The following is a 24,463-nucleotide window of genomic DNA, read 5'->3' on the forward strand; positions in this document are numbered from 1 at the left end:
AAAAAAAAAAAAAAAAAGCAATAAAAGTAGTAAAAAGGGAATAAAAAAGAAAAGGAGGGCCAGCCAGCGTCGAAGTGTGGGGTCGGAGGTTCGAGTAATAGCCGGGGCATCCGTTTTTGTTTTGGAGCGCCGTAACGGCCATGCATCCTCCTTATGATTGTATTTTGTGCTCTTTCTCTAACCCCTTTTTATTCTCTCTTAAAACCCCCCCACTCTCCCTTCCCTCTCTTCACCCCCACCGCCGCCCATCTCCGCCATGTCCAGCCTCCACCACCTCCCTTGGGCCCTCCTCAACTCCTGCTCCGACATCGACCATTTCCCTCCGCCGCCCACGCAGTCCGGGAAGAAGAGAGACGCGGCGGCGGTGGCGGCGGAGAGAAAATCGTGTGGCGGGGCCGCCTCCGCTCATGACATTCATATTTGGACGGAGAGAGAACGGCGGAAGAAAATGAGAACCATGTTCGCTAATCTTCATGCTTTGCTTCCTCATCTTCCTGCCAAGGTATTATTTATTTATTTATTTATTTATATATATATATATATATAAAAGAGACAAGCAGTGGCATTATCATCAAGGCATTTTAATAATAATAATGGAGAGATTTGATTTTAATGGCATGTTTTTAATGTAAATAAATAAAAAGGGACATGTTTTTTTTTTTTTTTTTAAATGGAAAATAAAACAAATAGAGTATTGAAGAACATTCACATCTTTTAAGAAAAGTGGCCATTGTCTGTTTTTTGTTTTAAGAAATTTGTTGTCATGTTTTTTTTAATTAAAAATAATAATTTAGGTTTGTTTTGTCTCGGGAATAGATATAATCATTGTGAGTATCTCCAAGAGTGTGAAATTTTTTTCTTAGCAAACACGTTTTAAAAATTTTGAGGTGAGAGGGGAACGAAACATTTTTTATAAAGGTGTGAAAACCTCTCCTTAATAGCCAACCCGAAAGGAAAAACCCAATAAGTATAATATCGGCTAGTGGTAAGCTTGAGCTGTTACAATCAGTGGTACTGACCCAGTTTAGCTAATGCTAGCAATGAACTTGGACTGCTTTTTGCTTACTCTTCGTTCCTAGTCCCTTTTGATGTGGGTAGTGTTACTGACCTAGATTAGCTAATGCTAGCGGTGCACTTGTGCTGCTTTCTGCTTACTCTTCATTCCTAATCCCGTTTGATGTGGGTAGTGTTACTGACCCAGTTTAGCTAATCTAGCGGTGAACTTGGACTGCTTTCTGCTTACTCTTCATTCCTAGTCCCGTTTGATATGGGTAGTGTTACTAACCCAGTTTAGCTAATGCTAGCAGTGAACTTGGACTGCTTTCTGCTTACTCTTCATTCCTAGTCTCGTTTGAAGTGAGTAATGTTACTGACCCAGTTTAGCTAACGAGAATAAATCTCTCTGCTTACTCTTCATTCTTAGTCCCGTTTGAGGTGGGTTTCTGCGGAGCCCTGGGTTTAATGGACATTAGAATCTCATATCGTTTTTTAGCAACGAATGAGATAAGAATTCGAATCTTTAGTTTATTGGTCGAGCACGTAGGGCGGGTTGGCATGCATGCATAGGCTTTTGTGGGTGAAATAATAATCTAGTAATGAATGGGTAATGGCAGGTAGACAAATCCAGTTTAGTAGACGAAGCAGTAAACCACATAAAAACACTTCAACAAACCCTTCAAAATCTCCACAAACAAAAGCTTGAAAGGCTCAACAACGACACTAATCCATCTCTGAGCTTCTCCAAGATTGTTCATCATCCCTCCGCCCGTTCCTCAGCCGCCATGACCCGCGAGGCCTTCTTGGCCGACCAAGCTTCCTCCACCAACGACATGTCGTCCACTCTATTTCCTCAGCTTTCCACCGCCGCCGCTGCAGGCGACGATGTTGTTAGTATTCTCCCTTCGCCACCCTCCTCCTTCCAGACTTGGTTGTCCTCCAACCTCGTCTTGAATGTTTGTGGCCACCATGCCCATTTCTGTATCTGCTCCGTCAAGAAGCCTGGTTTGTTCCCCACGCTTTGTTATGTTCTTGAGAAGCATCAAATCCATGTTGTTTCGGCTCATGTCTCCTCGGATTACCATCGCTCCTTTTTTATGATTCATGCCCATGTAAGTATTCGTCGTACTTTCTTTACATGTTAACTTCTTTTTTTTTTATTGAGATCATTTCGAAACATGTTTGTAACGAGTTGTTTTGACGAATGTAGGTGAACAGAGTTTACGATGAATTTGAGGCGGCGACCGTGGTGGAAGATACATTCAAAGAAGCTGCGAGGGAAATCATCTTCTGGTTGTCTTCTTGATGGGATTGTCCCATAGAATTTTGTCTTGTTTATAAAATATAGATGCTTGAATGTTCTTGACTAGGGAAATTTCTACTCAATAAATGCTATTAGGTTCTTTAACTCGATTAGGAAAGTAAAATGTTTGAACGGAGAGAAGCGAAACATTCTCTATAAGGATATGGAAATCGTGAGGCTGATGGTACTAGTGATGGGCTTGAGCTGTTAAAAATGATATTAGAGTCAGACACCGAATAACGTGTCAACGAGGATGTTGGGCCCCTTCAAGAAGGGGATGAAACATTCCTTACAAGGGTGTGGAAACCTCTCATTACTAGACGCGTGTTAAAACCCTGATGCTGACGGTGATACATAACGGACCAAAGCGAATAATATCGGCTAGCAGTGAGCTTACGGAAAAGAATGAAAAATGACTTTGAAAATTACTAAGTTTTTGACAAGAGAATGATCCCTTGGTCCTTCTCGAACTGTCCTAGTCATTTTTCTTTTTCTTTTTGAAATTAGGGCATTAGTCCAAATTTCAAGAAAAAGTCTCTTGTTTTTCATTCTCGTTGATCGCTTGAGTCTATAGGCTACCTCTCTTATCCGCTTAACCTTGCCCAGAAGGAACCCTCCTGTTTCATACGAACTGGAAGGTTGGAGTCAACATAGAACGAAGGAGACGACCCTAACGTTGTCCCTCTGTTAGAAGTGTTCCAGAAATGTAATTCAAAACAAGAGCATGAGAATTCAAACCTCCAACCAAAAAAGAACAAGTACATAATAATTATCGTTGAACTATACTCACTTTTGAGCCAAATAGTCGTGGAATTGGCTAAGATTCAACAAGCAATATAGCCCACAAAAAGGCCTACTCTATTCTCAACACTTACAACAATGGCACATGATCTATAACTAGCTGATCGAAGCAAACCCCGTTTTAGCAAATATTGTTGGGTTTCCGCTCTCGTCTCATTGCACCCTAAACTTACTTTAGTTCAACAACTATGTTATACAAATTACACGTCCAACGACGACCGAGTTAACTGCATATCGGATGCGCTCGGAAGACGAAGAAGCTTTAAATTCAGACAAATATGATTTCCATCTTAGCACAAGGGTGTGTTTCTATGTGAGTTTTGAAATCATCATTACCTTTGAATCTGAAGGTATATAAAGCCTGCTTCTGTGTCAACCCAACTGGATATATCCTATATAGCTTAAGTTCATCTCCTCCTCTTAAGCTTTCAGGTCGTTCTTGCTTCCAAATTGGGACATGTTTCAAAGACTTGAACTTTTCGAGTACTCTCGATTCTAAGGCCTCCAACGTTAAATTTCCCGACCTGCCATTGTCGAGGCCGAATGATTTGGTTTTCCCAAAGAAAAGCCTTTGAAAACATAACTTTGTTTTGAGTTGAAAGGGTTACCTCAAGAAAATGGATTGCATTTCGAACCGCCCTCTCTCCCTTACGTATAAATGATAAACCGTTTCGGAGCCACGAGAGCACTTGCACGGTCGTTTCTTGAACTCGGGACTGGTTTCTTCTTTCTCGTGGATGATGGTTGCCAAATGGATGCAAAGGCGACACGATGAGTGTACTGCTGCCATATCGACAAGGGCCTTGAACGAATCGGATGGACCATCGTACTTCCATCTATAAGATAAGACAGCCAAATCTTCATCAGATGGAGTGAGAAACAACTGAGAAATTAATCCGACTAACGTCGTTGTTCCGAGTACCTTAGTGATTGATTGTACATTTTGGGATTCTCTGCGAGGTGTTTCATGGACTTGGCAACCGACTCGACATCGGAAATTTCCTTGATATGCAAATATGAATCAGGAGAAGGAGCAAACTCCTTTATATTTGGAGTACCCACCACCACCGGAATAGTTCCTACAAATAATTGCATTGGCACTCTTAACGAAAATTCGACAAAACGACAGTGTTGCATTAAAACTCTATGGAATTCTTCAAAGCTATTTTCTAAAAGTATTCGGGTAGAAATATGTGCTAAAGCGAGAGCATAAAGAAGTATAACGTAACTAATCCTAGAGGTGCAGTGTGTCACAACCTCACTTAAAGAAAGTAGATTGTGAACCCCACACACAAGATAGACAAGGGGCGACCCTCAAGTGGCACTCATCCGGCCACATGAGAGCCAAGATTGAGAAGTGTCATGATGAGACCAAGGACGGTGCATCATCCAACACACCAAGAGTGTGCATTGAAGCTAAGTCGAGACATACACAAGGTTCGAGAGAACGAGACGACACGAGTGTCGAAGACAAGCTCGAAGAGGGTCGAGTAGGGCCTCAAACCAAACCTCAGAAGTCGAGGTTTCGACGTGAGTTTCAGCATGTGAGTCGGGAATTAAGTCCGCTGATATGAAAAGTACAACCCAAAATAAAAACCAACAACAGACCAATTCAGTTTGGTCTTGGTTAGTTTGTATACACCATTCAAAAGAACAAAACACCCATCGTAAAGGTGAACCGTCTAGCCGAAACTCTCGAGAACACAGAAAGATTTTATGAAGTCAATATAAAACATAGAAACGGGCAAGCGTAATTAACGACGTGTCTTACAGATATTGGTAACAGCATGAATCAGAGATATAGGTATGAGGTTCATACCTGCAACAAGAGATTGAAAAAACTTTTCTGTGACATAATCTTCCTCATTGGAATTCTCGAAAGCCAAGCTGAACTTGTAGCGCTTCAAAGTTTCCACTTTGTCAACTGCAAATATGAATCAAATAACAATATCAGCAAATGTTCACTAAGTTCTTCCATTTTCAAATCACTGTATCTCTTATTATTGGCAATGCTTTTGAGTATGGAATCGCATTCGAATAACAACGAAATACACGAGCTGGGGACATTAGTTAAGCCTTTCATGTACCCCTTACAATTAGTAAAGGCATGTTCGGAGAAAGGGCCCTCCGAAAACCTTCCGAAAATGAAGCAGTCTTTGATAGATAACCTGTAACGGCCCAGATCCACCACTAGCAGATATTGTCCTCTTTGGGCTTTCCCTTTCGGGCTTCCCCTCAAGACTTTAAAACGCGTCTGCTAGGGGAAGGTTTCCACACACTTATAAATGATGGTTTGTTCTCCTCCCCAACCAATGTGGGACATCACAATCTACCCCCCTTCGGGGCCCAGCATCCTCGCTAGCACTCTTTCCTTCCTCCAATTGATGTGGACCACCCCCAAATCCACCCCCTTTTGGGGCCCAGCGTCCTTACTGGCATACCGCCTGTGTCTATCCCCCTTCGGGGAACAGTGAGAAGGCTGGCACATCGTCCGGTATCTGGCTCTGATACCATTTGTAACGGCCCAGATCCACCACTAGCAGATATTGTCCTCTTTGGGCTTCCCTTCAAGGCTTTAAAACGCGTCTGCTAGGGGAAGGTTTCCACACCCTTATAAATAGTGGTTTGTTCTCCTCCCCAACCAATGTGGGACATCACATAACCTGTGGCGATTTAGTTAACCACGGCCCCAGAAAGAAACCATTTTTAAGGTTTTCCCAGGGGATTCTTTCACTAAGGATAAGGAATTCTTGAATACATCAAGAGAACTCACATCAGTTAAAACAAATTTGCATTAGTTTTCCCAAGATAACAGTCTAAATGGAAAGAACTATGTTGGTTTCCATCTGCTACCCACCTAAGAACTAACTTTCGACGACGACATTCAATCAAGATACGTTATCAATAATATTAAAAAGTCGGTCAATAAATCAAAGTAAAAGTTGCAGTGCACCTCTTCCATCGCGGTTCCTGTGGCAACTACCATATGAATCAATTTTGACATCCAATTTCTCAAGTGCTTCAAGAGCTTGCAAACGAAAGTTGCGGGCGCCACAATTCGAAATGAAGGCAGCTGCAAGGGCAGGCTCCGTCTTTGGTTGCACTGGTGCCATTATGTCGTATTCTGCCCACGAAAAATATCCAACAGGAACGTCTGATGAAAGACTAGTGGTCATAACCACAGTGTAACCCTTCCTACAGAAGAAGTTCATTTATTATAGAGCTATAAAAGAAATATGCATCTAAAAGCAACCTATAAAAAGCAGAGTGACATGTGACAAGCACAAGAAAGAATGCAACATCACCAGAACGTTACAGGGAAAAACGTTCGAAAAATAAGTATAGGCGAAAGAGTTCTAAATTTGTAGGTATTTAATCTTAGACTATCTGAAAGGTGATGATGTGCAAGCGTGGGGAAGAACCTAAGACAATCCCCATGTATGAACCTTTGGATTCTGCAGTCCAAGGAATATAACCACCACTTTGAAGGAAAACTATGGTCCATAATCTAGATGATGAAAATTGAACAGGACTGAGGAACCAGTAAATCTCCTTGAACCATATAATTCGAAGACGGTAACCGCCCAAATCCACTACTAGTAGATATTGTCCTCTTTGAGCTTTCTCTTCTAGGTTTCCCCTCAAGGTTTTAAAACGCATATGCTAAGGAGAGGTTTCCATAACCTTATAAGGAATGTTTTGTTCCTCTCTTCAACCAAGGTGGGATCTCACAATCCACCTTCCTTTGGGGGTCCAATGTCCTGGCTAGCACATTGTCCAGCGTCTGGCTCTAATACCATTTGTAACAGCTCAAGTCCACTATTAGCAGATATTGTCCTCTTTGGGCTTTTCCTTCTAGGCCTCCCCTCATAGTTTTAAAACGTGTCTGCTAGGGAGAGGTTTCCATACCCTTATAAGGAATGCTTCATTCCCCTCTCCAACCGATGTGAGATCTCACAATCCACTTCTCTTGGGGGCGCAGAGTCCTCGCTAGCACACCACCTGAAGTTTGGCTCTGATACCATTTATAACAGCCCAAGCCCACCTCTAGTAAATATTATCCTCTTTGGGCTTTCTCTTTTAGGCTTCCCCTCAAAATTTTAGAACGCGTCTGTTAGGGAGAGGTTTCCACACCCTTATAAGGAATGTTTCGTTCCTCTCTCCACTAATGTGGGATCTCACAATCCACCCTCCTTAGGGGCCCAACGTCCTCACTGGCACAGCGTCTGAAGTTTGGTTCTGATACTATTTGTAACAGCTCAAATCTACCATTAGTAGATATTGTCATCTTTGGGTTTTCCCTTATGGGCTTCCTCTCAAGGTTTTAAAACGCGTCTGCTAGGAAGAGATTTCTACACCCTTATAAGGAATGTTTCGTTCTCTTCTCCAACTGATGTGGGATCTCACAATCCACCACCCTTGGGAGCCTAGCGTCCTCGTTGGCACACCGCCCAGAGTTTGACTCTAATACCATTTGTAACAACCCAAGCCCACCACTAGCAGATATTGTCCTCTTTGAGCTTTCCCCTCAAGGTTTTAAAACGCGTCTGCGAGAGAGAGGTTTCCACCCCCTTATAAGGAATGCTTCGTTCCCCTCTCTAACCGATGTGGAATCTCACAAAAACCTACCGACAACTTTATGTGGAACAAAAGAAGAGAAGAAGATGTTGAGTAAGCTCCACAAGAGGAGGGATACCTATAAAGTGAAGTGCATGGTAGCAGCTTGGAACTTCACTACATGTTAATTGTATGCATGCAGCTGGCGCTAGTAACTAAGTTTGTAGGTTGGCTCAAGGGGGCTAGCTTGGCATTTGAATCAGACTTGGGAGAGAGCACGACTCTCAAATTACCTATAACCTTGGCTAGAACAGAAAATTCCTCCTTGATTACCAATTTTTTCTTACTGCTATCAGTTTCAAATGAACAAAGAACATGTACCAAGACCAGCAATGATGTTCACTATCATCACCAAGACAATAATTATCATTGAGAATCACTGCAGTCATCAGGAATAATGTAGTGGAAAGCAGTTCTCTAAACTGTAACAATCCATCATATTAGTTAAGCTTACCCACCGTCTTGCCAAATCAATATTGTTCTCTGGATAGTAATGCGACGATTCCATCGACCGAAGGACGCTAGCAACACGACCTTGTTGAGGTGATCCCAATGCAGCATCAGGCTGCTCACCAGGATTCAATCCAAACTGGCATCCCACATCACAAGTTTTCCAATCCTATGAAGAATTTCAAAAGGGTAAACACCAATTTCTAGGAACTTAAAACTGAAGAAGAACAAGAATCTAGTTTGCTACAAACAAGAACGTATGGCAATCAATGCCCACAAAACTCAATTATGTAACTAAAAGAGGTCATTAACTAAGCAATTCCAGTAAGAGATCTAACAAATTCAGACATTGGTATTATCGAAGCAAACTCTTGTTCAAGCCAAAAGACCAGTAAGATCAAAACTCCAAGATAAAAGGAGAGATAGAAAGAACCTTCTCGGACCCAGAAACCAAAACAGGTTTCCTTTTGAAGTCCCTAGAGTACTCCACCGCATCCACCTTCTCCAGCCACTCCTCACAGTTAACTCTACCCATTACTCCATCAATTGTGATTCCAGTGCTAACATCTTCGATTTCTTCGTGCAAAGGCGGAGGCCCATAGAATAAGTCGACCCAAGAGTCCACCATAGCCGCATTTTTCGCGATGTCGAGCCGACTTAGAGAAGCGATCTCTGCTATGACCACCATCGCTACAAACAGAGGCAAGAAATGGGTCCATTTCCACTTGCTTGCTGGAGAAACCCCATTAAAACCCATCGAATCATTATGGGTCGTTCCTGTTCTACAGATTTTTGGCTTTGAAAACATACCCATCTGGGAAATCAAGAAGTTGAAGAAATTTGGGCGAGAAAATGAAAAGAAGAGGAAAGGGATTGTTGATGAACAGAGTGGAATTGACTTGTTTTCAACATTTAAAGGTGTGTTGAAGCAATAGCCATAGTTAAGGACAATTGGGTCAGAGCAGAAGGAAAGGGAATGATGAAAAGTGGAGTGGGGTTCGCTGGTGTGTCAATGGTTTCGTGTTCTTCAATCAAGAGAACAGGATTGTGAAGAAGAATCAAGCAAGAGCGTGGATTTTGGTTGATTTTGAAGTCTACGCTTAAAGCGGAGTACCTAATCCCTTAGTTTTTGCTGTGAAAGTTTCTCATACTCTTAGTTGGATTATGTCTCTCTTTGGACAACACTGTGGGCAGATGAACACTTTTTATCGTTAAAACTTTGAGGCAATCTATGAAATATAATTTCTAATTTTATGTTTTCTTTTTTAATATTCTCAATAAGAAAAAAGAAAAAAAAAATTAACAAATATCTTAAATTTTCTAAAAAAAGTTATTAAAAAGTATATATTAATTACCATTATGTTTTTTCCTTAGTATATATATTTAGACGATTTTTTATTAATAGCTTTAAAGTTATTTTTGGAAAATTTATCGTTCCTACCAAATTAATCCCAAGTATTCTTTTTATTAATTGTGATTTTTTTTTTCTCATTCAAGGTCGTCCTTCTTCAGTAAAAAAAAATCTACTTGCAACTCGACTCAACTATTCCTCGAAAAAAGACGGGGCAAATTGAGTTGTCAATACAGAATTTCCTACTTCTAAAAGATAGACGAAGTCTTTCTCCAGTCTCTCCCCATTTTTATATCGATTTTTTTCTTCATTCAAGGGTAAAATAAGTCAATTTCTTTTGCCGATCGATTTAAACATTGAGTTTGTTTGAAATTGAGAGCTTTTTGGCACTCATCGGACCTTTTGTTTAGTATTGGTTTATGAAAGCGGAAAGATCTACTCTATACCTTTTAAGTTCTTTAAGTTCTCACTCCTGAACTTGATTGAACAAGATAAAAGTAAAAAATCAAAGTAAGACTCAACATTAATTCGAGCATATTCTCTCGTAAACCTATTTATTCTTGAATCTATTCTATGAACTCGGTTTCACTACTTCCATCCTACTCGTTGCCCAAAACCTATTCTATAAACAAGTGCTTAAGGCTCTTTAGGGCCGTAGCGACATGCTCCTAAGCAAACTACCAAAGCCTATCAGAGAGAACTTGGCTTGGTTAGTTGATTCATCCATTTTCAACCCCAACAAACAACAAAACATGAATTCAATGACAACATTTTATTTTAGTAATAATTGGATCATATTTGAAATTAATACTTTTCTAATAAAATTTTCCATACCCACTTCAGTCATTCAGAAAATATTCACATATTCAAAATCATGTCTTTTATTTGTTAGAATATTAGGGACAAAATAGCAACAATCATCACAAATTTTCTAAGAAAAAACCAACAATGGTTTTTTGAAAAGAAAAAAAAAAGAATGAATGTCAATATCATAGCTTATATAAGATCGTAACAAAGCAAGCAAAGATATAATAGCTTAAGTCCCGTTTGATAACCATTCGAACAACGCAATTAGTCAAGAAAGCACTTAGCCATCAACATACTCCATAAGCAAAAGAAAGGCTCCACCTAAAGAGAATCAATAAGTCTGTTCAAATCTATTGTTTTATGTAATAGTAATTTACATTTGAGGTCTCTACCTGAACTTCAAAATGAGAGTATTTCAAAACAGATGTAAAAGGGTGTGTATATCTATATCAGTATCAGGGTCGGTGTCTAGCTTTCTCTATATCATGTATATTCATACCCTAAATCTATTGGAATTTCCATTTCTTCAAACTCTAAGAAGAAAAAAAGCAGGAGAAATGAAAGGGTTAACATATATTTTCACTCTATATTTGATGAACTAAGAAAAAGTTTAGTTTGTACCATAAACAAACGTATTTTCTCCTTCCAGCCGTAGATCTTCTGGTAGAATTATTGTTGTCACTTCCCTTATTTACTTTTCGATGCTCTTTCGGAAGGAAAACAGAATCGTGTTGCGTTCGGATAACGAACTTGAACAGCCGGGTGTCTTCACATGTTGGAATGAGTTGTTGTCAGCTCCCTCTTGCACTGTAACACAAATCTGAATTTGGAGGCACAAAGTTTTTGCATCTGGCTTTTATCTTTCTGATGATAATCTTTTATATGGTGCAACCTAAGAGATGAAATAGCAGCATATTCGGTCTTGGATCATTTGTAAAATGCAATTATTGGTTCTCCAAAGAGAAATCAATGGCAATCCCGAGTTTTACCCGGTTGTTGCCTGAAGAATCAGAGGAAGCTTTCTTTAATCGTTTTGTAATGGGCGTGCCATCAGACAACTCTCCTGGATGAGTATCCACAAAGTTTTGATCTGAAACTTCTGCAATGAAGAGATAATAGACACTAAGTTAGTATGAAAACAGAAAAATCACATCAAGCATTAAACATTCATAAAAGAAGGCAAATTCCTTAACATGGATGCTCTAATTTGACTGAAATGTTATGAACCCAAGAATTTCTGCTTTGATTCATCCCTAAACAGCTACTGTCCTAGAATTAGTCTACATTAGCCTGGCTTCATCTAGAGGTTCATCAATAATCAGAATGCTGTCCATCCTAGTAATTTCTACTCGGTTTTATTCTCTTTTTTTTTCCCGTACAACAATGTTCATCCAACTTTACATAAAGGACTTCTACTTCTTCAAGCATAAATATACATCAAACAACTTCAAATTGATAAGATACGCAATCAGTTTGCCCGTGAGTTCTTAATTGTAACATAGAATGAAGAACTGTGACGTTAAATCTTGTGACCCAGGTGTAAACACTATAAATCAAGCTAAGGGAACAAAGTTACCAAAACACTGAAAACCAAATTGAAACTATCCGATTAAGAACATATAGATTTTCTATTGCTAGGAAGATAACATAATATCCTAAGCTTGACGTACAAATTTTACAACTCGGATGCACTAAGTCGTATTTCAGAAACCCTCTCATAGGAAACACATTTGATGAACACAAAATTCAAGCAAAAACGTTTGCAGGACTTCAAGTGGTGCAGTCAATGTGGCAACTAATGGTAACATCACAAAGTAATGGTCATATTGGTAAACCAACACAAACTTAAATCAGAAAAATAGTGCATCTAAATGGTGCTTAAGTCAATACTACTACTAGTATAATTATTGCAAACACCTTCAACATTACGAAATATGATTGGAAGATCACAACAACAAAGTATGAAGCATATGGCCGATCATCATCAATAGTGTACATGCATAATAAGGGAATAGATTACAAATTTTAAGTATATTAGACGGTAGAATCAACGAAAAGTGAGACTCTGGAAAAGGGTTTGGAAAACATGAACAATGTGTTCGGGTACCTGTAACGATTGTATGAGAATCACGACAGCATGGAGGAATCTGCTGAGAACTTCTGGCAGATTGACGGGAGTTTGTCTTGTTTCTTATGTGACTCCTATCACTACAACTTCCACATTCTTCAAGAACATCAGTAGTTTCCAGAGTACACTGATTTCCTGCAGAAGGGAAATGATTTATCCATACATCCTCTAAAATAGCGGGAGAATCGGCAGTCTTATCCAATAAAGGATCAGTTCTCCCAACGTTAGCCTTCTGCCAGGAGGCATCCTGAAGGACCATCGACTAAGAAAAGAAATAAAACAAGAGGAAATCATTAAGGACGTAGAGGAATGATATAGGGAACTCACTCCCACTCTTGCTGTGGATGTATTGCCTCACCTCTGAAGAAGATATATTAGGCATGATCGGCTTCCGACGCATTTTCTGTTTCGAGGACAAAGCACGAAGATGCCTATATCGATGCAAATCTTGGACAAAAGATGCTTCTAAAGAATCAAGAAATAATCTGTGTTTCTCTTCTGTCCAATGTGTTTGCACCTGAAATTTCCAATTAGTAAAACAATTAGTAAAACCATTCCTCATGTTTCACGTGAAATTTTCAAATTGTTCCTTAATATGAGTTAAAACTTAGAGCTAAAACATTTGATACAAATAAAATGAGTGTCCTACAAGAGAAAATAACAACTAAAACAAGGGGAATTCAAAGAGTAAAATGTTTTCTTTTAAAAACAAAAAAACAAAATTGAATCACAAAGACTTAACTCGAAATTCATCCACGATTTAACTTGAATATGCCCTAACACTAAACATTCAAATGGGAGGTGCCCAAAACCACTCTACCATTAAAAATTTCTAAAGACACCACCAAGAGAAAAAGAATCACTCGTAACCAAGGATATTAGTTTCGAGAGCACAAAAACTAGGTCACACGAACTCCAGGCGCTACGTTCAAAGCAGAAAAACAAAGCACAGTCCGCAAAAAACTCGTTCATACCAAGGAAAAACTCAAAATCATACTTCCAAGAAACAGCAAAAACAAAAGAGATAGAGTCACAATTTACCGCATCCAGTTGAAAACAATGATGAGAAGGCATCAAAGGCAAATCCCCCTCGGACGCATCAACGGTATTGGAAGAAGAGTAGGATTCGGAGTTCAAACGAGTCAAGTCGCTAGCAGAGACCGACATGGGTGATTCTCGATCTGCAACCGGCGGCGACATGGACGACGGCGTATGAGCGTCTACCATTCCGGGAGATCAAAGACAAAGCGAAATCGTTCGGAACAGCCAAATATAGAAAATCAAATCAAAGAAAAAATGGAAATCGTGGGCGAAAATTTAGGTCCGAAACCCTCTCGGGATTCAGGCTCGTGCAGATACGAAGAGAGAGAGAGAGAGAGAGAGAGAGAGATTCGGTGAATGGTGGTGGTCTGTGTTTATTTGGGGGCGAAACCCATATAAAAAGGCTCCACATGGGCAACGCTTTTACACGTGTAAAAAGCGTCAACTCAATTCCACGTCATCGTCGATATAAATATCTGTCGCCAATGTCAGCCAGATATTTTCTTTCTGCCAACCTGTGCTAACATGCACCTTTCTCCACGCGCCATTCCGATATTTTTGCGCGCGTGATCTTAAAATCATCTCACTTTCTTCTATGCTTAAGATTTTTATTTTAGATTAAAATATCATTTTATTTTTAAATATCTATATTTTTTAGAAATATTTCTTAATATAAAGAAGAAAAATAACTTATTTTTTATTATTTTTATCAATTTTGAGGCATATTGGCAAAATATCTTCCTTTCCATTAAAATTATTTTTATTATATTACCGATGTTTTTAAAATAAAAATTAAAGTATATAATTGTCTTTTTTTTTTTTAATATTATTGATTGAAAAATATTAAATATGGTCTAAAATAAAAGATTATAATAACTATTAAAATGGTAGAAGATAAAGTAAAATCAAAATAAAATATTAATAATACATTATGATTAGATTTTTGTTACCAATAAAATATCTAAATGCACTTTTTTGAGTTTGTTTCTTAGAGGGAAAATATAATATAATTATAATGTCATCATCAATTATGCTTTTTTTAATAATACAATTAAGTTTCTTTTTATCCAAACTTTTTTTAAAATAAAATAAAAATTATACTTTATATTAATATTCTGATTAGTTGAGTAATATTCTACTTCTTGTTTAGTCTTTGTGATTTATCATTGGATTGTTGAGGTCGAATGGAACTCGGTCCGGTAGGACCGAAACTCATAACCACCTAATTAAAAGTCAAACACCTTAGCCATTAGGCCACGGGCGCTCATCCAATGAGATTTGAAATATGGATATACATAATAAAAAATATAGATAGAAAAAACTTTCAAAAATTATTATCTATCACACCCAGGTCCCACAATCGCTTGATTAGAAGTTAAACGCCTTATCCATTAGGCTACGGGTACTCTTCCCATGGGACTCAAAACATCTCGAACCCACAAAATAAGAATTCTCATACTCGAACCCACAATTGTCTGATTAGAAGTCCACCTTATCCATTAGGTCATTAGTGCTCTTTCCATGGGACTCGAAACATCTCGAACCCACAAAACAAAATTCTCACTGCATCAAAAAATTTATACAAACATAAATAACAATGCAACATAATCATTATATCACACCCGGTGGGACTCAAACCCACAATTGCCTGATTAGAAGTCAGACGCCTTATCCATTAGGCCACGGGTGCCATTCCAATGGGACTCGAAACATCTCGAACCCACAGAACAAGAATTCTCACTGCAACAAAAAATTTATACAAACATAAATAACCTGTGCAACAAAATCATTATCACACCCAGTGGGACTCGAACCCACAATCGCCTGATTAAAAGTTAGACACTTTATCCATTAGGCCATGGGTACCCTTCCTATGGGACTCGAAACATCTCGAACCCACAAAATAAGAATTCTCACTGCAACAAAAAATTTATTCAAACATAAATAACCCGTACAACAAAATCATTATCACACCCGGTGGGACTCAAACCCACAATCGCCTGATTAAAAGTCAGACGCCTTATCCATTAGGCCACGGGTGCCCTTCCAATGGGACTCGAAACATCTCGAACCTACAGAACAAGAATTCTCACTTCATCAAAAAATTTATACAAACATAAATTACCCGTACAACAAAATCATTATCACACCCGGTGGGTCTCGAACCCACAATCGCCTGATTAGAAGTCAGACGCCTTATCCATTAGGCCACGGGTGCCCTTTCAATGGGACTCGAAACATCTCGAACCCACAGAACAAGAATTCTCACTGCAACAAAAAATTTATACAAACATAAATAACCTGTGCAACAAAATCATTATCACACCCAGTGGGACTCGAACACACCCAGTGGGACTCGAACCCACAATCGCCTGATTAGAAGTCAGACGCCTTATCCATTAGGCCACGGGTGCCCTTCCAATGGGACTCGAAACATCTCGAACCCACAGAACAAGAATTCTCACTGCAACAAAAAATTTATACAAACATAAATAACCCGTACAACAAAATCATTATCACACCCGGTGGGACTCGAACCCACAATCGCCTGATTAAAAGTCAGACGCCTTATCCATTAGGCCATGGGTGCCCTTCCCAGGACTCGAAACATCTCGAACCCACAAAATAAGAATTCTCACTGCAACAAAAAATTTATTCAAACATAAATAACCCGTGCAACAAAATCATTATCACACCCGGTGGGACTCGAACCCACAATCGCCTGATTAGAAGTCAGACGCCTTATCCATTAGGCCATGGGTGCCCTTCCTATGGGACTCGAAACATCTCGAACCCACAAAATAAGAATTCTCACTGCAACAAAAAATTTATTCAAACATAAATAACCCGTGCAACAAAATCATTATCACACCCGATGGGACTCGAACCCACAATCGCCTGATTAAAAGTCAGACGCCTTATCCATTAGGCCATGGGTGCCCTTCCTATGGGACTCGAAACATCTCGAACCCACAAAATAAGAATTCTCACTGCAACAAAAAATTTATTCAAACATAAATAACCCGTGCAACAAAATCATTATCACACCCGATGGGACTCGAACCCACAATCGCCTGATTAGAAGTCAGACGCCTTATCCATTAGGCCATGGGTGCCCTTCCCAGGACTCGAAACATCTCGAACCCACAAAATAAGAATTCTCACTGCAACAAAAAATTTATTCAAACATAAATAACCCGTGCAACAAAATCATTATCACACCCGATGGGACTCGAACCAACAATCGCCTGATTAGAAGTCAGACGCCTTATCCATTAGGCCACGGGTGCCCTTCCAATGGGACTCAAAACATCTCGAACCCACAAAACAAGAATTCTCACTGCATCAAAAAATATATACAAACATAAATAACCCGTACAACAAAATCATTATCACACCCGATGGGGCTCGAACCCACAATCGCCTGATTAGAAGTCAGACGCCTTATCCATTAGGCCACGGGTGCCCTTCCAATGGGACTCGAAACATCTCGAACCCACAGAACAAGAATTCTCACTGCAACAAAAAATTTATACAAACATAAATAACCCGTACAACAAAATCATTATCACACCCGGTGGGACTCGAACCAACAATCGCCTGATTAGAAGTCAAACGCCTTATCCATTAGGCCACGGGTACCCTTCCCATGGGACTCGAAACATCTCGAACCCACACAATAAGAATTCTCACTGCAACAAAAAATTTATTCAAACATAAATAACCCGTGCAACAAAATCATTATCACACCCAGTGGGACTCGAACCCACAATCGCCTGATTAGAAGTCAGACGCCTTATCCATTAGGCCACGGGTGCCATTCTAATGGGACTCGAAACATCTCGAACCCACAAAATAAGAATTCTCACTGCAACAAAAAATTTATTCAAACATAAATAACCCGTACAACAAAATCATTATCACACCCAGTGGGACTCGAACCCACAATCGCCTGATTAGAAGTCAGACGCCTTATCCATTAGGCCACGGGTGCCCTTCCCATGGGACCCGAAACATCTCGAACCCACAAAATAAGAATTCTCACTGCATCAAAAAATTTATACAAACATAAATAACCCGTACAACAAAATCATTATCACACCCGATGGGACTCGAACCCACAATCGCCTGATTAGAAGTCAGACGCCTTATCCATTAGGCCACGGGTGCCCTTCTAATGGGACTCGAAACATCTCGAACCCACAGAACAAGAATTCTCACTGCAACAAAAAATTTATACAAACATAAATAACCTGTGCAACAAAATCATTATCTGGGACTCGAACCCACAATCGCCTGATTAAAAGTTAGACACTTTATCCATTAGGCCATGGGTGCCCTTCCCATGGGACTCGAAACATCTCGAACCCACAAAATAAGAATTCTCACTGCAACAAAAAATTTATTCAAACATAAATAACCCGTGCAACAAAATCATTATCACACCCGGTGGGACTCGAACCCACAATCGCCTGATTAGAAGTCAGACGCCTTATCCATTAGGCCACGGGTGCCCTTCCAATGGGACTCGAAACATCTCGAACCCACAAAACAAGAATTCTCACTGCAACAAAAAATTTATACAAACATAAATAACCCGTACAACAAAATCATTATCACACCCGGTGGGACTCGAACCCACAATCGCCTGATTAGAAGTCAGACGCCTTATCCATTAGGCCACAGGTGCCCTTCCAATGGAACTCGAAACATCTCGAACCCACAAAACAAGAATTCTCACTGCATCAAAAAATTTATACAAACATAATACCCTGTGCAACAAAATCATTATCACACCCGATGGGACTGGAACCCACAATCGCCTGATTAGAAGTCAGATGCCTTATCCATTAGGCCACGGGTGCCCTTCCCATGGGACTCGAAACATCTTGAACCCACACAATAAGAATTCTCACTGCAACAAAAAATTTATTCAAACATAAATAACCCGTGCAACAAAATCATTATCACACCCAGTGGGACTCGAACTCACAATCGCCTGATTAGAAGTCAGACGCCTTATCCATTAGGCCACGGGTGCCCTTCCCATGGGACTCGAAACATCTCGAACCCACAAAACAAGAATTCTTACTGCATCAAAAAATTTATACAAACATAAATAACCTGTACAACAAAATCATTATCACACACGGTGGGACTCGAACCCACAATCGCCTGATTAGAAGTCAGACGCCTTATCCATTAGGCCACGGGTGCCCTTCCCATGGGACTCGAAACATCTCGAACCCACAAAACAAGAATTCTCACTGCATCAAAAAATTTATACAAACATAAATAACCCGTACAACAAAATCATTATCACACCCGGTGGGACTCGAACCCACAATCGCCTGATTAGAAGTCAGACGCCTTATCCATTAGGCCACGGGTGCCCTTCCCATGGGACTCGAAACATCTCGAACCCACAAAATATGAATTCTCACTTCATCAAAAAATTTATACAAACATAAATAACCCGTACAACAAAATCTTTATCACACCCGATGGGACTCGAACCCACAATCGCCTGATTAGAAGTCAGACGCCTTATCCATTAGGCCACGGGTGCCCTTTCAATGGGACTCGAAACATCTCGAACCCACAGAACAAGAATTCTCACTGCAACAAAAAATTTATACAAACATAAATAACCTGTGCAACAAAATCATTATCACACCCGGTGGGACTCGAACCCACAATCGCCTGATTAGAAGTCAGACGCCTTATCCATTAGGCCACGGGTGCCCTTCCCATGGGACTCGAAACATCTCGAACCCACAAAACAAGAATTCTCACTGCAACAAAAAATTTATACAAACATAAATAACCCGTGCAACAAAATCATTATCACACCCGGTGGGTCTCGAACCCACAATCGCCTGATTAGAAGTCAGACGCCTTATCCATTAGGCCACGGGTGCCCTTCCAATGGGACTCGAAACATCTCGAACCCACAGAACAAGAATTCTCACTGCAACAAAAAATTTATACAAACATAAATAACCTGTGCAACAAAATTATTATCACACCCAGTGGGACTCGAACCCACTATCGCCTGATTAGAAGTCAGACGCCTTATCCATTAGGCCACGGGTGCCCTTCCCATGGGACTCGAAACATCTCGAACCCACAAAACAAGAATTCTCACTGCAACAAAAAATTTATACAAACATAAATAACCCGTACAACAAAATCATTATCACACCCGGTGGGACTCGAACCCACAATCGCCTGATTAGAAGTCAGACGCCTTATCCATTAGGCCACGGGTGCCCTTCCAATGGGACTCGAAACATCTCGAACCCACAGAACAAGAATTCTCACTTCATCAAAAAATTTATACAAACATAAATTACCCGTACAACAAAATCATTATCACACCCGGTGGGTCTCGAACCCACAATCGCCTGATTAGAAGTCAGACGCCTTATCCATTAGGCCACGGGTGCCCTTTCAATGGGACTCGAAACATCTCGAACCCACAGAACAAGAATTCTCACTGCAACAAAAAATTTATACAAACATAAATAACCTGTGCAACAAAATCATTATCACACCCAGTGGGACTCGAACCCACAATCGCCTGATTAGAAGTCAGACGCCTTATCCATTAGGCCACGGGTGCCCTTCCCATGGGACTCGAAACATCTCGAACCCACAAAACAAGAATTCTCACTGCATCAAAAAATTTATACAAACATAAATAACCCGTACAACAAAATCATTATCACACCCGGTGGGACTCGAACCCACAATCGCCTGATTAGAAGTCAGACGCCTTATCCATTAGGCCACGGGTGCCCTTCCAATGGGACTCGAAACATCTCGAACCCACAGAACAAGAATTCTCACTGCAACAAAAAATTTATACAAACATAAATCTCGAAACATCTCGAACCCACAGAACAAGAATTCTCACTGCAACAAAAAATTTATACAAACATAAATTACCCGTACAACAAAATCATTATCACACCCGGTGGGTCTCGAACCCAAAATTTATACAAACATAAATTACCCGTACAACAAAATCATTATCACACCCGGTGGGTCTCGAACCCACAATCGCCTGATTAGAAGTCAGACGCCTTATCCATTAGGCCACGGGTGCCCTTCCGTCTCGAACCCACAATCGCCTGATTAGAAGTCAGACGCCTTATCCATTAGGCCACGGGTGCCCTTCCCATGGGACTCGAAACATCTCGAACCCACAAAACAAGAATTCTCACTGCATCAAAAAATTTATCTTCCCATGGGACTCGAAACATCTCGAACCCACAAAACAAGAATTCTCACTGCATCAAAAAATTTATACAAACATAAATAACCCGTACAACAAAATCATTATCACACCCGGTGGGACTCGAACCCACAATCGCCTGATTAGAAGTCAGACGCCTTATCCATTAGGCCACGGGTGTCCTTCCAATGGGACTCGAAACATCTCGAACCCACAGAACAAGAATTCTCACTGCAACAAAAAATTTATACAAACATAAATTACCCGTACAACAAAATCATTATCACACCCGGTGGGTCTCGAACCCACAATCGCCTGATTAGAAGTCAGACGCCTTATCCATTAGGCCACGGGTGCCCTTCCAATGGGACTCGAAACATCTCGAACCCACAGAACAAGAATTCTCACTGCAACAAAAAATTTATACAAACATAAATAACCCGTACAACAAAATCATTATCACACCCGGTGGACTCAAACCCACAATCGCCTGATTAGAAGTCAAACGCCTTATTCATTAGGCCACGAGTGCCCTTCCAATGGGACTCGAAACATCTCGAACCCACAAAATATGAATTCTCACTTCATCAAAAAATTTATACAAACATAAATAACCCGTACAACAAAATCTTTATCACACCCGATGGGACTCGAACCCACAATCGCCTGATTAGAAGTCAGACGCCTTATCCATTAGGCCACGGGTGCCCTTCCAATGGGACTCGAAACATCTCGAACCCACAGAACAAGAATTCTCACTGCAACAAAAAATTTATACAAACATAAATAACCTGTACAACAAAATCATTATCACACCCGGTGAGACTCGAACCCACAATCGCCTGATTAGAAGTCAGACACCTTATCCATTAGGCCCACAAAACAAGAATTCTCACTGCATCAAAAAATTTATACAAACATAATAACCTGTGCAACAAAATCATTATCACACCCGGTGGGTCTCGAACCCACAATCGCCTGATTAGAAGTCAGACGCCTTATCCATTAGGCCCACAAAACAAGAATTCTCACTGCATCAAAAAATTTATACAAACATAATAACCTGTGCAACAAAATCATTATCACACCCGGTGGGTCTCGAACCCACAATCGCCTGATTAGAAGTCAGACGCCTTATCCATTAGGCCCACAAAACAAGAATTCTCACTGCATCAAAAAATTTATACAAACATAATAACCTGTGCAACAAAATCATTATCACACCCGGTGGGTCTCGAACCCACAATCGCCTGATTAGAAGTCAGACGCCTTATCCATTAGGCCACGGGTGCCCTTCCCATGGGACTCGAAACATCTCGAACCCACAGAACAAGAATTCTCACTGCAACAAAAAATTTATTCAAACATAAATAACCCGTGCAACAAAATCATTATCACACCCGGTGGGACTCGAACCCACAATCGCCTGATTAGAAGTCAGACGCCTTATCCATTAGGCCACGGGTGCCCTTCCAATGGGACTCGAAACATCTCGAACCCACAAAATAAGAATTCTCACTGCATCAAAAAATTTATACAAACATAATAACCTGTGCAACAAAATCATTATCACACCCGGTGGGACTCGAACCCACAATCGCCTGATTAGAAGTCAGACACTTTATCCATTAGGCCATGGGTGCCCTTCCCATGGGACTCGAAACATCTCGAACCCACAAAATAAGAATTCTCACTGCAACAAAAAATTTATTCAAACATAAATAACCAGTGCAACAAAATCATTATCACACCCGGTGGGACTCGAACCCACAATCGCCTGATTAGAAGTCAGACGCCTTATCCATTAGGCCCACAAAACAAGAATTCTCACTGCATCAAAAAATTTATACAAACATAATAACCTGTGCAACAAAATCATTATCACACCCGGTGGGACTCGAACCCACAATCGCCTGATTAGAAGTCAGACACTTTATCCATTAGGCCATGGGTGCCCTTCCCATGGGACTCGAAACATCTCGAACCCACAAAATAAGAATTCTCACTGCAACAAAAAATTTATTCAAACATAAATAACCAGTGCAACAAAATCATTATCACACCCGGTGGGACTCGAACCCACAATCGCCTGATTAGAAGTCAGACGCCTTATCCATTAGGCCCACAAAACAAGAATTCTCACTGCATCAAAAAATTTATACAAACATAATAACCTGTGCAACAAAATCATTATCACACCCGGTGGGACTTGAACCCACAATCGCCTGATTAGAAGTCAGATGCCTTATCCATTAGGCCACGGGTGCCCTTCCCATGGGACTCGAAACATCTCGAACCCACAAAATAAGAATTCTCCTACATAAAAAAATTTACACAAACATGAATAACCATGCAACAAAATCATTATCACACCCGGTGGGACTTGAACCCACAGTCCCTTGATTAGAAGTCAAATGCCTTATCCATTAGGCCACGGGTGCTCTTCCTATGGGACTCGAAACATCTCGAACCCACAAAACAAGAATTCTCACTACAACAAATCATTATCACACCCGGTGGGACTCAAACCCATAATTGCCTGATTAAAAGTCAAACGTCATATCCGTTAAATCACAAGCACTCTTTTGACGAGACTCGTAACATGGTAGTAAAATCACATCCGGTGAAACATTATGTATGGATGATATAAACTGTCGATTTGAAGTCAAACGTCTTATCCATTAGACCACGAACACTCTTTCACAAAACATGGAAGCATTCCCCTAAAAGAGTAAAATGGAGAATTTAGTGAACCCGAGACACACAATTCGATAATTTTTCTAGTGTCGATGATTTGATCATCTCATATCCGAGCTGTGGAATAATAAGAACTTGCTTCCCTCTCATACACCTCAATAACGTTCATCTTGAACCTTTCCTCCTCTTCTTTGTCCCATTGCTAACGGTCAAAATCCTACATAGCGTAATTAAGAGAACGATCATGGTATATAAATAAGGGACACTATTTCTATTAGCACGAGACTTTTTGGAGAACTAAAATCAAAGCTATTAGAACATATACTGATAGTAAACAATATCATATTATTACGAGTGTTCGTTGTTCCTAACACTTAACGAGGTCGAGAGAAAAGTTCAAAAACTAATATCGATGGGAACAACAAACCTCAACAATAGTATATGATAGTGTTCACTTCCATCATACGCTCTCGTGGTTTTGCTTTTGGTTCCTCTAAAAGGACTCGTTCTAATGAAAATAGTGTCTATAACTATGATCTTCTCCTTAATTATCTATGAGACTTCATCGATCTTCAACAATTATAACAGCTCAAACCCACCGCTAACATATATTGTCCGCTTTGGCCCGTTACATATTAACGTTGGTCTCACAATTTTAAAACGCATCTATTAGAGAGACGTTTCCACACCCTTATAAAGAATGCTTCGTTCTCCTCTCCAAGCAACGTGAGATCTCACAATCCACCTTTTTGGGTTTTAAAATGCATCTATTAGGGATAAGTTTCAACACTCTTATAAAAAATGTTTCGTTCCTCTCTCCAACCAACTTTGGATCAATCCACCCTACTTGGGTGTCCAACGTCCTCGCTGGCATACCGTTCGGTGTTTGGCTTTGATATCATTTGTAACAACCCAAGCCCACTGCTAACAAGTATTGTCTGCTTTGCTCCGTTGCGTATCGTCGTCAGCTTCACAATTTTAAAACGTGTCTATTAGAGAGAGATTCTCACACCCTTATAAAAAATGTTTCGT

General features: G+C 40.2%; 3 protein-coding genes and 37 non-coding genes across 42 annotated transcripts; 1 reads left to right on the top strand and 39 right to left on the bottom strand.

The window, feature by feature from the left end:
• Positions 1–185: 185 nt before the first annotated feature.
• LOC111455384 (transcription factor bHLH95-like) lies at positions 186–2,418 on the top strand. The gene is made up of 3 exons (XM_023097024.1): positions 186–502; positions 1,614–2,108; positions 2,207–2,418. Exons 1-3 carry the CDS (start codon positions 257–259, stop codon positions 2,300–2,302), a joined length of 837 nt encoding a protein of 278 aa, XP_022952792.1. The 5' UTR covers positions 186–256; the 3' UTR covers positions 2,303–2,418.
• A 620-nt stretch (positions 2,419–3,038) lies between these two features.
• LOC111455575 (glycoprotein 3-alpha-L-fucosyltransferase A-like) lies at positions 3,039–9,332 on the bottom strand. The gene is made up of 7 exons (XM_023097287.1): positions 8,601–9,332; positions 8,176–8,336; positions 6,054–6,295; positions 4,920–5,024; positions 4,023–4,179; positions 3,709–3,936; positions 3,039–3,624 (listed from the first exon to the last, which is right to left on the bottom strand). Exons 1-7 carry the CDS (start codon positions 8,979–8,981, stop codon positions 3,369–3,371), a joined length of 1,530 nt encoding a protein of 509 aa, XP_022953055.1. The 5' UTR covers positions 8,982–9,332; the 3' UTR covers positions 3,039–3,368.
• A 1,315-nt stretch (positions 9,333–10,647) lies between these two features.
• On the bottom strand, positions 10,648–13,857 carry LOC111454842. Of its 3 annotated transcripts, XM_023096313.1 has the most exons (5): positions 13,495–13,857; positions 12,812–12,970; positions 12,433–12,715; positions 11,315–11,424; positions 10,648–11,217 (listed from the first exon to the last, which is right to left on the bottom strand). In XM_023096313.1, exons 1-5 carry the CDS (start codon positions 13,678–13,680, stop codon positions 11,182–11,184), a joined length of 774 nt encoding a protein of 257 aa, XP_022952081.1. In that variant the 5' UTR covers positions 13,681–13,857; the 3' UTR covers positions 10,648–11,181. The 3 variants fall into 3 exon arrangements, with proteins under 3 accessions (XP_022952081.1, XP_022952080.1, XP_022952082.1); XM_023096312.1 differs by having other exon boundaries at positions 10,648–11,424; XM_023096314.1 differs by having other exon boundaries at positions 10,648–11,424; positions 12,433–12,588; positions 12,781–12,970.
• Positions 13,858–15,111: 1,254 nt separating this feature from the next.
• On the bottom strand, positions 15,112–15,184 carry TRNAR-UCU. The gene has a single exon. It is a non-coding gene; the product is annotated as a tRNA-Arg (tRNA).
• A 279-nt stretch (positions 15,185–15,463) lies between these two features.
• Positions 15,464–15,536, bottom strand: TRNAK-UUU. Its single transcript has one exon. It is a non-coding gene; the product is annotated as a tRNA-Lys (tRNA).
• A 103-nt stretch (positions 15,537–15,639) lies between these two features.
• TRNAR-UCU lies at positions 15,640–15,712 on the bottom strand. The gene has a single exon. It is a non-coding gene; the product is annotated as a tRNA-Arg (tRNA).
• A 123-nt stretch (positions 15,713–15,835) lies between these two features.
• TRNAR-UCU lies at positions 15,836–15,908 on the bottom strand. The gene has a single exon. It is a non-coding gene; the product is annotated as a tRNA-Arg (tRNA).
• A 103-nt stretch (positions 15,909–16,011) lies between these two features.
• Positions 16,012–16,084, bottom strand: TRNAK-UUU. Its single transcript has one exon. It is a non-coding gene; the product is annotated as a tRNA-Lys (tRNA).
• Positions 16,085–16,185: 101 nt separating this feature from the next.
• TRNAR-UCU lies at positions 16,186–16,258 on the bottom strand. The gene has a single exon. It is a non-coding gene; the product is annotated as a tRNA-Arg (tRNA).
• A 103-nt stretch (positions 16,259–16,361) lies between these two features.
• Positions 16,362–16,434, bottom strand: TRNAK-UUU. The gene has a single exon. It is a non-coding gene; the product is annotated as a tRNA-Lys (tRNA).
• A 103-nt stretch (positions 16,435–16,537) lies between these two features.
• Positions 16,538–16,610, bottom strand: TRNAR-UCU. The gene has a single exon. It is a non-coding gene; the product is annotated as a tRNA-Arg (tRNA).
• A 101-nt stretch (positions 16,611–16,711) lies between these two features.
• On the bottom strand, positions 16,712–16,784 carry TRNAR-UCU. The gene has a single exon. It is a non-coding gene; the product is annotated as a tRNA-Arg (tRNA).
• Positions 16,785–16,887: 103 nt separating this feature from the next.
• On the bottom strand, positions 16,888–16,960 carry TRNAR-UCU. Its single transcript has one exon. It is a non-coding gene; the product is annotated as a tRNA-Arg (tRNA).
• Positions 16,961–17,239: 279 nt separating this feature from the next.
• TRNAR-UCU lies at positions 17,240–17,312 on the bottom strand. Its single transcript has one exon. It is a non-coding gene; the product is annotated as a tRNA-Arg (tRNA).
• Positions 17,313–17,415: 103 nt separating this feature from the next.
• On the bottom strand, positions 17,416–17,488 carry TRNAR-UCU. Its single transcript has one exon. It is a non-coding gene; the product is annotated as a tRNA-Arg (tRNA).
• A 103-nt stretch (positions 17,489–17,591) lies between these two features.
• Positions 17,592–17,664, bottom strand: TRNAR-UCU. Its single transcript has one exon. It is a non-coding gene; the product is annotated as a tRNA-Arg (tRNA).
• A 271-nt stretch (positions 17,665–17,935) lies between these two features.
• On the bottom strand, positions 17,936–18,008 carry TRNAR-UCU. Its single transcript has one exon. It is a non-coding gene; the product is annotated as a tRNA-Arg (tRNA).
• Positions 18,009–18,111: 103 nt separating this feature from the next.
• TRNAR-UCU lies at positions 18,112–18,184 on the bottom strand. Its single transcript has one exon. It is a non-coding gene; the product is annotated as a tRNA-Arg (tRNA).
• Positions 18,185–18,286: 102 nt separating this feature from the next.
• Positions 18,287–18,359, bottom strand: TRNAR-UCU. The gene has a single exon. It is a non-coding gene; the product is annotated as a tRNA-Arg (tRNA).
• A 103-nt stretch (positions 18,360–18,462) lies between these two features.
• TRNAR-UCU lies at positions 18,463–18,535 on the bottom strand. The gene has a single exon. It is a non-coding gene; the product is annotated as a tRNA-Arg (tRNA).
• A 103-nt stretch (positions 18,536–18,638) lies between these two features.
• On the bottom strand, positions 18,639–18,711 carry TRNAR-UCU. The gene has a single exon. It is a non-coding gene; the product is annotated as a tRNA-Arg (tRNA).
• A 103-nt stretch (positions 18,712–18,814) lies between these two features.
• TRNAR-UCU lies at positions 18,815–18,887 on the bottom strand. The gene has a single exon. It is a non-coding gene; the product is annotated as a tRNA-Arg (tRNA).
• A 103-nt stretch (positions 18,888–18,990) lies between these two features.
• Positions 18,991–19,063, bottom strand: TRNAR-UCU. Its single transcript has one exon. It is a non-coding gene; the product is annotated as a tRNA-Arg (tRNA).
• Positions 19,064–19,166: 103 nt separating this feature from the next.
• TRNAR-UCU lies at positions 19,167–19,239 on the bottom strand. The gene has a single exon. It is a non-coding gene; the product is annotated as a tRNA-Arg (tRNA).
• Positions 19,240–19,342: 103 nt separating this feature from the next.
• TRNAR-UCU lies at positions 19,343–19,415 on the bottom strand. The gene has a single exon. It is a non-coding gene; the product is annotated as a tRNA-Arg (tRNA).
• A 103-nt stretch (positions 19,416–19,518) lies between these two features.
• Positions 19,519–19,591, bottom strand: TRNAR-UCU. The gene has a single exon. It is a non-coding gene; the product is annotated as a tRNA-Arg (tRNA).
• A 103-nt stretch (positions 19,592–19,694) lies between these two features.
• On the bottom strand, positions 19,695–19,767 carry TRNAR-UCU. The gene has a single exon. It is a non-coding gene; the product is annotated as a tRNA-Arg (tRNA).
• Positions 19,768–19,870: 103 nt separating this feature from the next.
• TRNAR-UCU lies at positions 19,871–19,943 on the bottom strand. Its single transcript has one exon. It is a non-coding gene; the product is annotated as a tRNA-Arg (tRNA).
• A 103-nt stretch (positions 19,944–20,046) lies between these two features.
• On the bottom strand, positions 20,047–20,119 carry TRNAR-UCU. The gene has a single exon. It is a non-coding gene; the product is annotated as a tRNA-Arg (tRNA).
• A 103-nt stretch (positions 20,120–20,222) lies between these two features.
• TRNAR-UCU lies at positions 20,223–20,295 on the bottom strand. Its single transcript has one exon. It is a non-coding gene; the product is annotated as a tRNA-Arg (tRNA).
• A 237-nt stretch (positions 20,296–20,532) lies between these two features.
• On the bottom strand, positions 20,533–20,605 carry TRNAR-UCU. The gene has a single exon. It is a non-coding gene; the product is annotated as a tRNA-Arg (tRNA).
• A 237-nt stretch (positions 20,606–20,842) lies between these two features.
• On the bottom strand, positions 20,843–20,915 carry TRNAR-UCU. Its single transcript has one exon. It is a non-coding gene; the product is annotated as a tRNA-Arg (tRNA).
• Positions 20,916–21,018: 103 nt separating this feature from the next.
• On the bottom strand, positions 21,019–21,091 carry TRNAR-UCU. Its single transcript has one exon. It is a non-coding gene; the product is annotated as a tRNA-Arg (tRNA).
• Positions 21,092–21,369: 278 nt separating this feature from the next.
• On the bottom strand, positions 21,370–21,442 carry TRNAR-UCU. The gene has a single exon. It is a non-coding gene; the product is annotated as a tRNA-Arg (tRNA).
• Positions 21,443–21,953: 511 nt separating this feature from the next.
• Positions 21,954–22,026, bottom strand: TRNAR-UCU. Its single transcript has one exon. It is a non-coding gene; the product is annotated as a tRNA-Arg (tRNA).
• A 103-nt stretch (positions 22,027–22,129) lies between these two features.
• TRNAR-UCU lies at positions 22,130–22,202 on the bottom strand. Its single transcript has one exon. It is a non-coding gene; the product is annotated as a tRNA-Arg (tRNA).
• A 102-nt stretch (positions 22,203–22,304) lies between these two features.
• Positions 22,305–22,377, bottom strand: TRNAR-UCU. The gene has a single exon. It is a non-coding gene; the product is annotated as a tRNA-Arg (tRNA).
• A 239-nt stretch (positions 22,378–22,616) lies between these two features.
• Positions 22,617–22,689, bottom strand: TRNAR-UCU. The gene has a single exon. It is a non-coding gene; the product is annotated as a tRNA-Arg (tRNA).
• A 239-nt stretch (positions 22,690–22,928) lies between these two features.
• On the bottom strand, positions 22,929–23,001 carry TRNAR-UCU. The gene has a single exon. It is a non-coding gene; the product is annotated as a tRNA-Arg (tRNA).
• A 101-nt stretch (positions 23,002–23,102) lies between these two features.
• On the bottom strand, positions 23,103–23,175 carry TRNAR-UCU. Its single transcript has one exon. It is a non-coding gene; the product is annotated as a tRNA-Arg (tRNA).
• Between the last annotated feature and the right edge of the window lie 1,288 nt (positions 23,176–24,463).

Source organism: Cucurbita moschata, unplaced genomic scaffold (assembly GCF_002738365.1).
Source record: "Cucurbita moschata cultivar Rifu unplaced genomic scaffold, Cmos_1.0 Cmo_Scf00017, whole genome shotgun sequence".
In the NCBI taxonomy this organism is placed as follows: domain Eukaryota; kingdom Viridiplantae; phylum Streptophyta; class Magnoliopsida; order Cucurbitales; family Cucurbitaceae; genus Cucurbita; species Cucurbita moschata.

Coding starts and splice junctions, on each gene's coding strand:
- LOC111454842 (XM_023096312.1), bottom strand. CDS start 13,680: ATGGTAGACGCTCATACGCCGTCGTCCATGTCGCCGCCGGTTGCAGAT. Junction 12,716..12,811: donor CTAATATATCTTCTTCAGAG/GTGAGGCAATAC, acceptor TTCTTTTCTTAG/TCGATGGTCCTTCAGGATGC. Junction 11,425..12,432: donor TTCTCATACAATCGTTACAG/GTACCCGAACAC, acceptor TCTTCATTGCAG/AAGTTTCAGATCAAAACTTT.
- LOC111455384 (XM_023097024.1), top strand. CDS start 257: ATGTCCAGCCTCCACCACCTCCCTTGGGCCCTCCTCAACTCCTGCTCC. Junction 503..1,613: donor TTCCTCATCTTCCTGCCAAG/GTATTATTTATT, acceptor GGGTAATGGCAG/GTAGACAAATCCAGTTTAGT. Junction 2,109..2,206: donor TTTTTATGATTCATGCCCAT/GTAAGTATTCGT, acceptor TGACGAATGTAG/GTGAACAGAGTTTACGATGA.
- LOC111455575 (XM_023097287.1), bottom strand. CDS start 8,981: ATGGGTATGTTTTCAAAGCCAAAAATCTGTAGAACAGGAACGACCCAT. Junction 4,180..4,919: donor TTTTCAATCTCTTGTTGCAG/GTATGAACCTCA, acceptor AATTATTTGTAG/GAACTATTCCGGTGGTGGTG. Junction 3,937..4,022: donor ATGTACAATCAATCACTAAG/GTACTCGGAACA, acceptor CTTATCTTATAG/ATGGAAGTACGATGGTCCAT.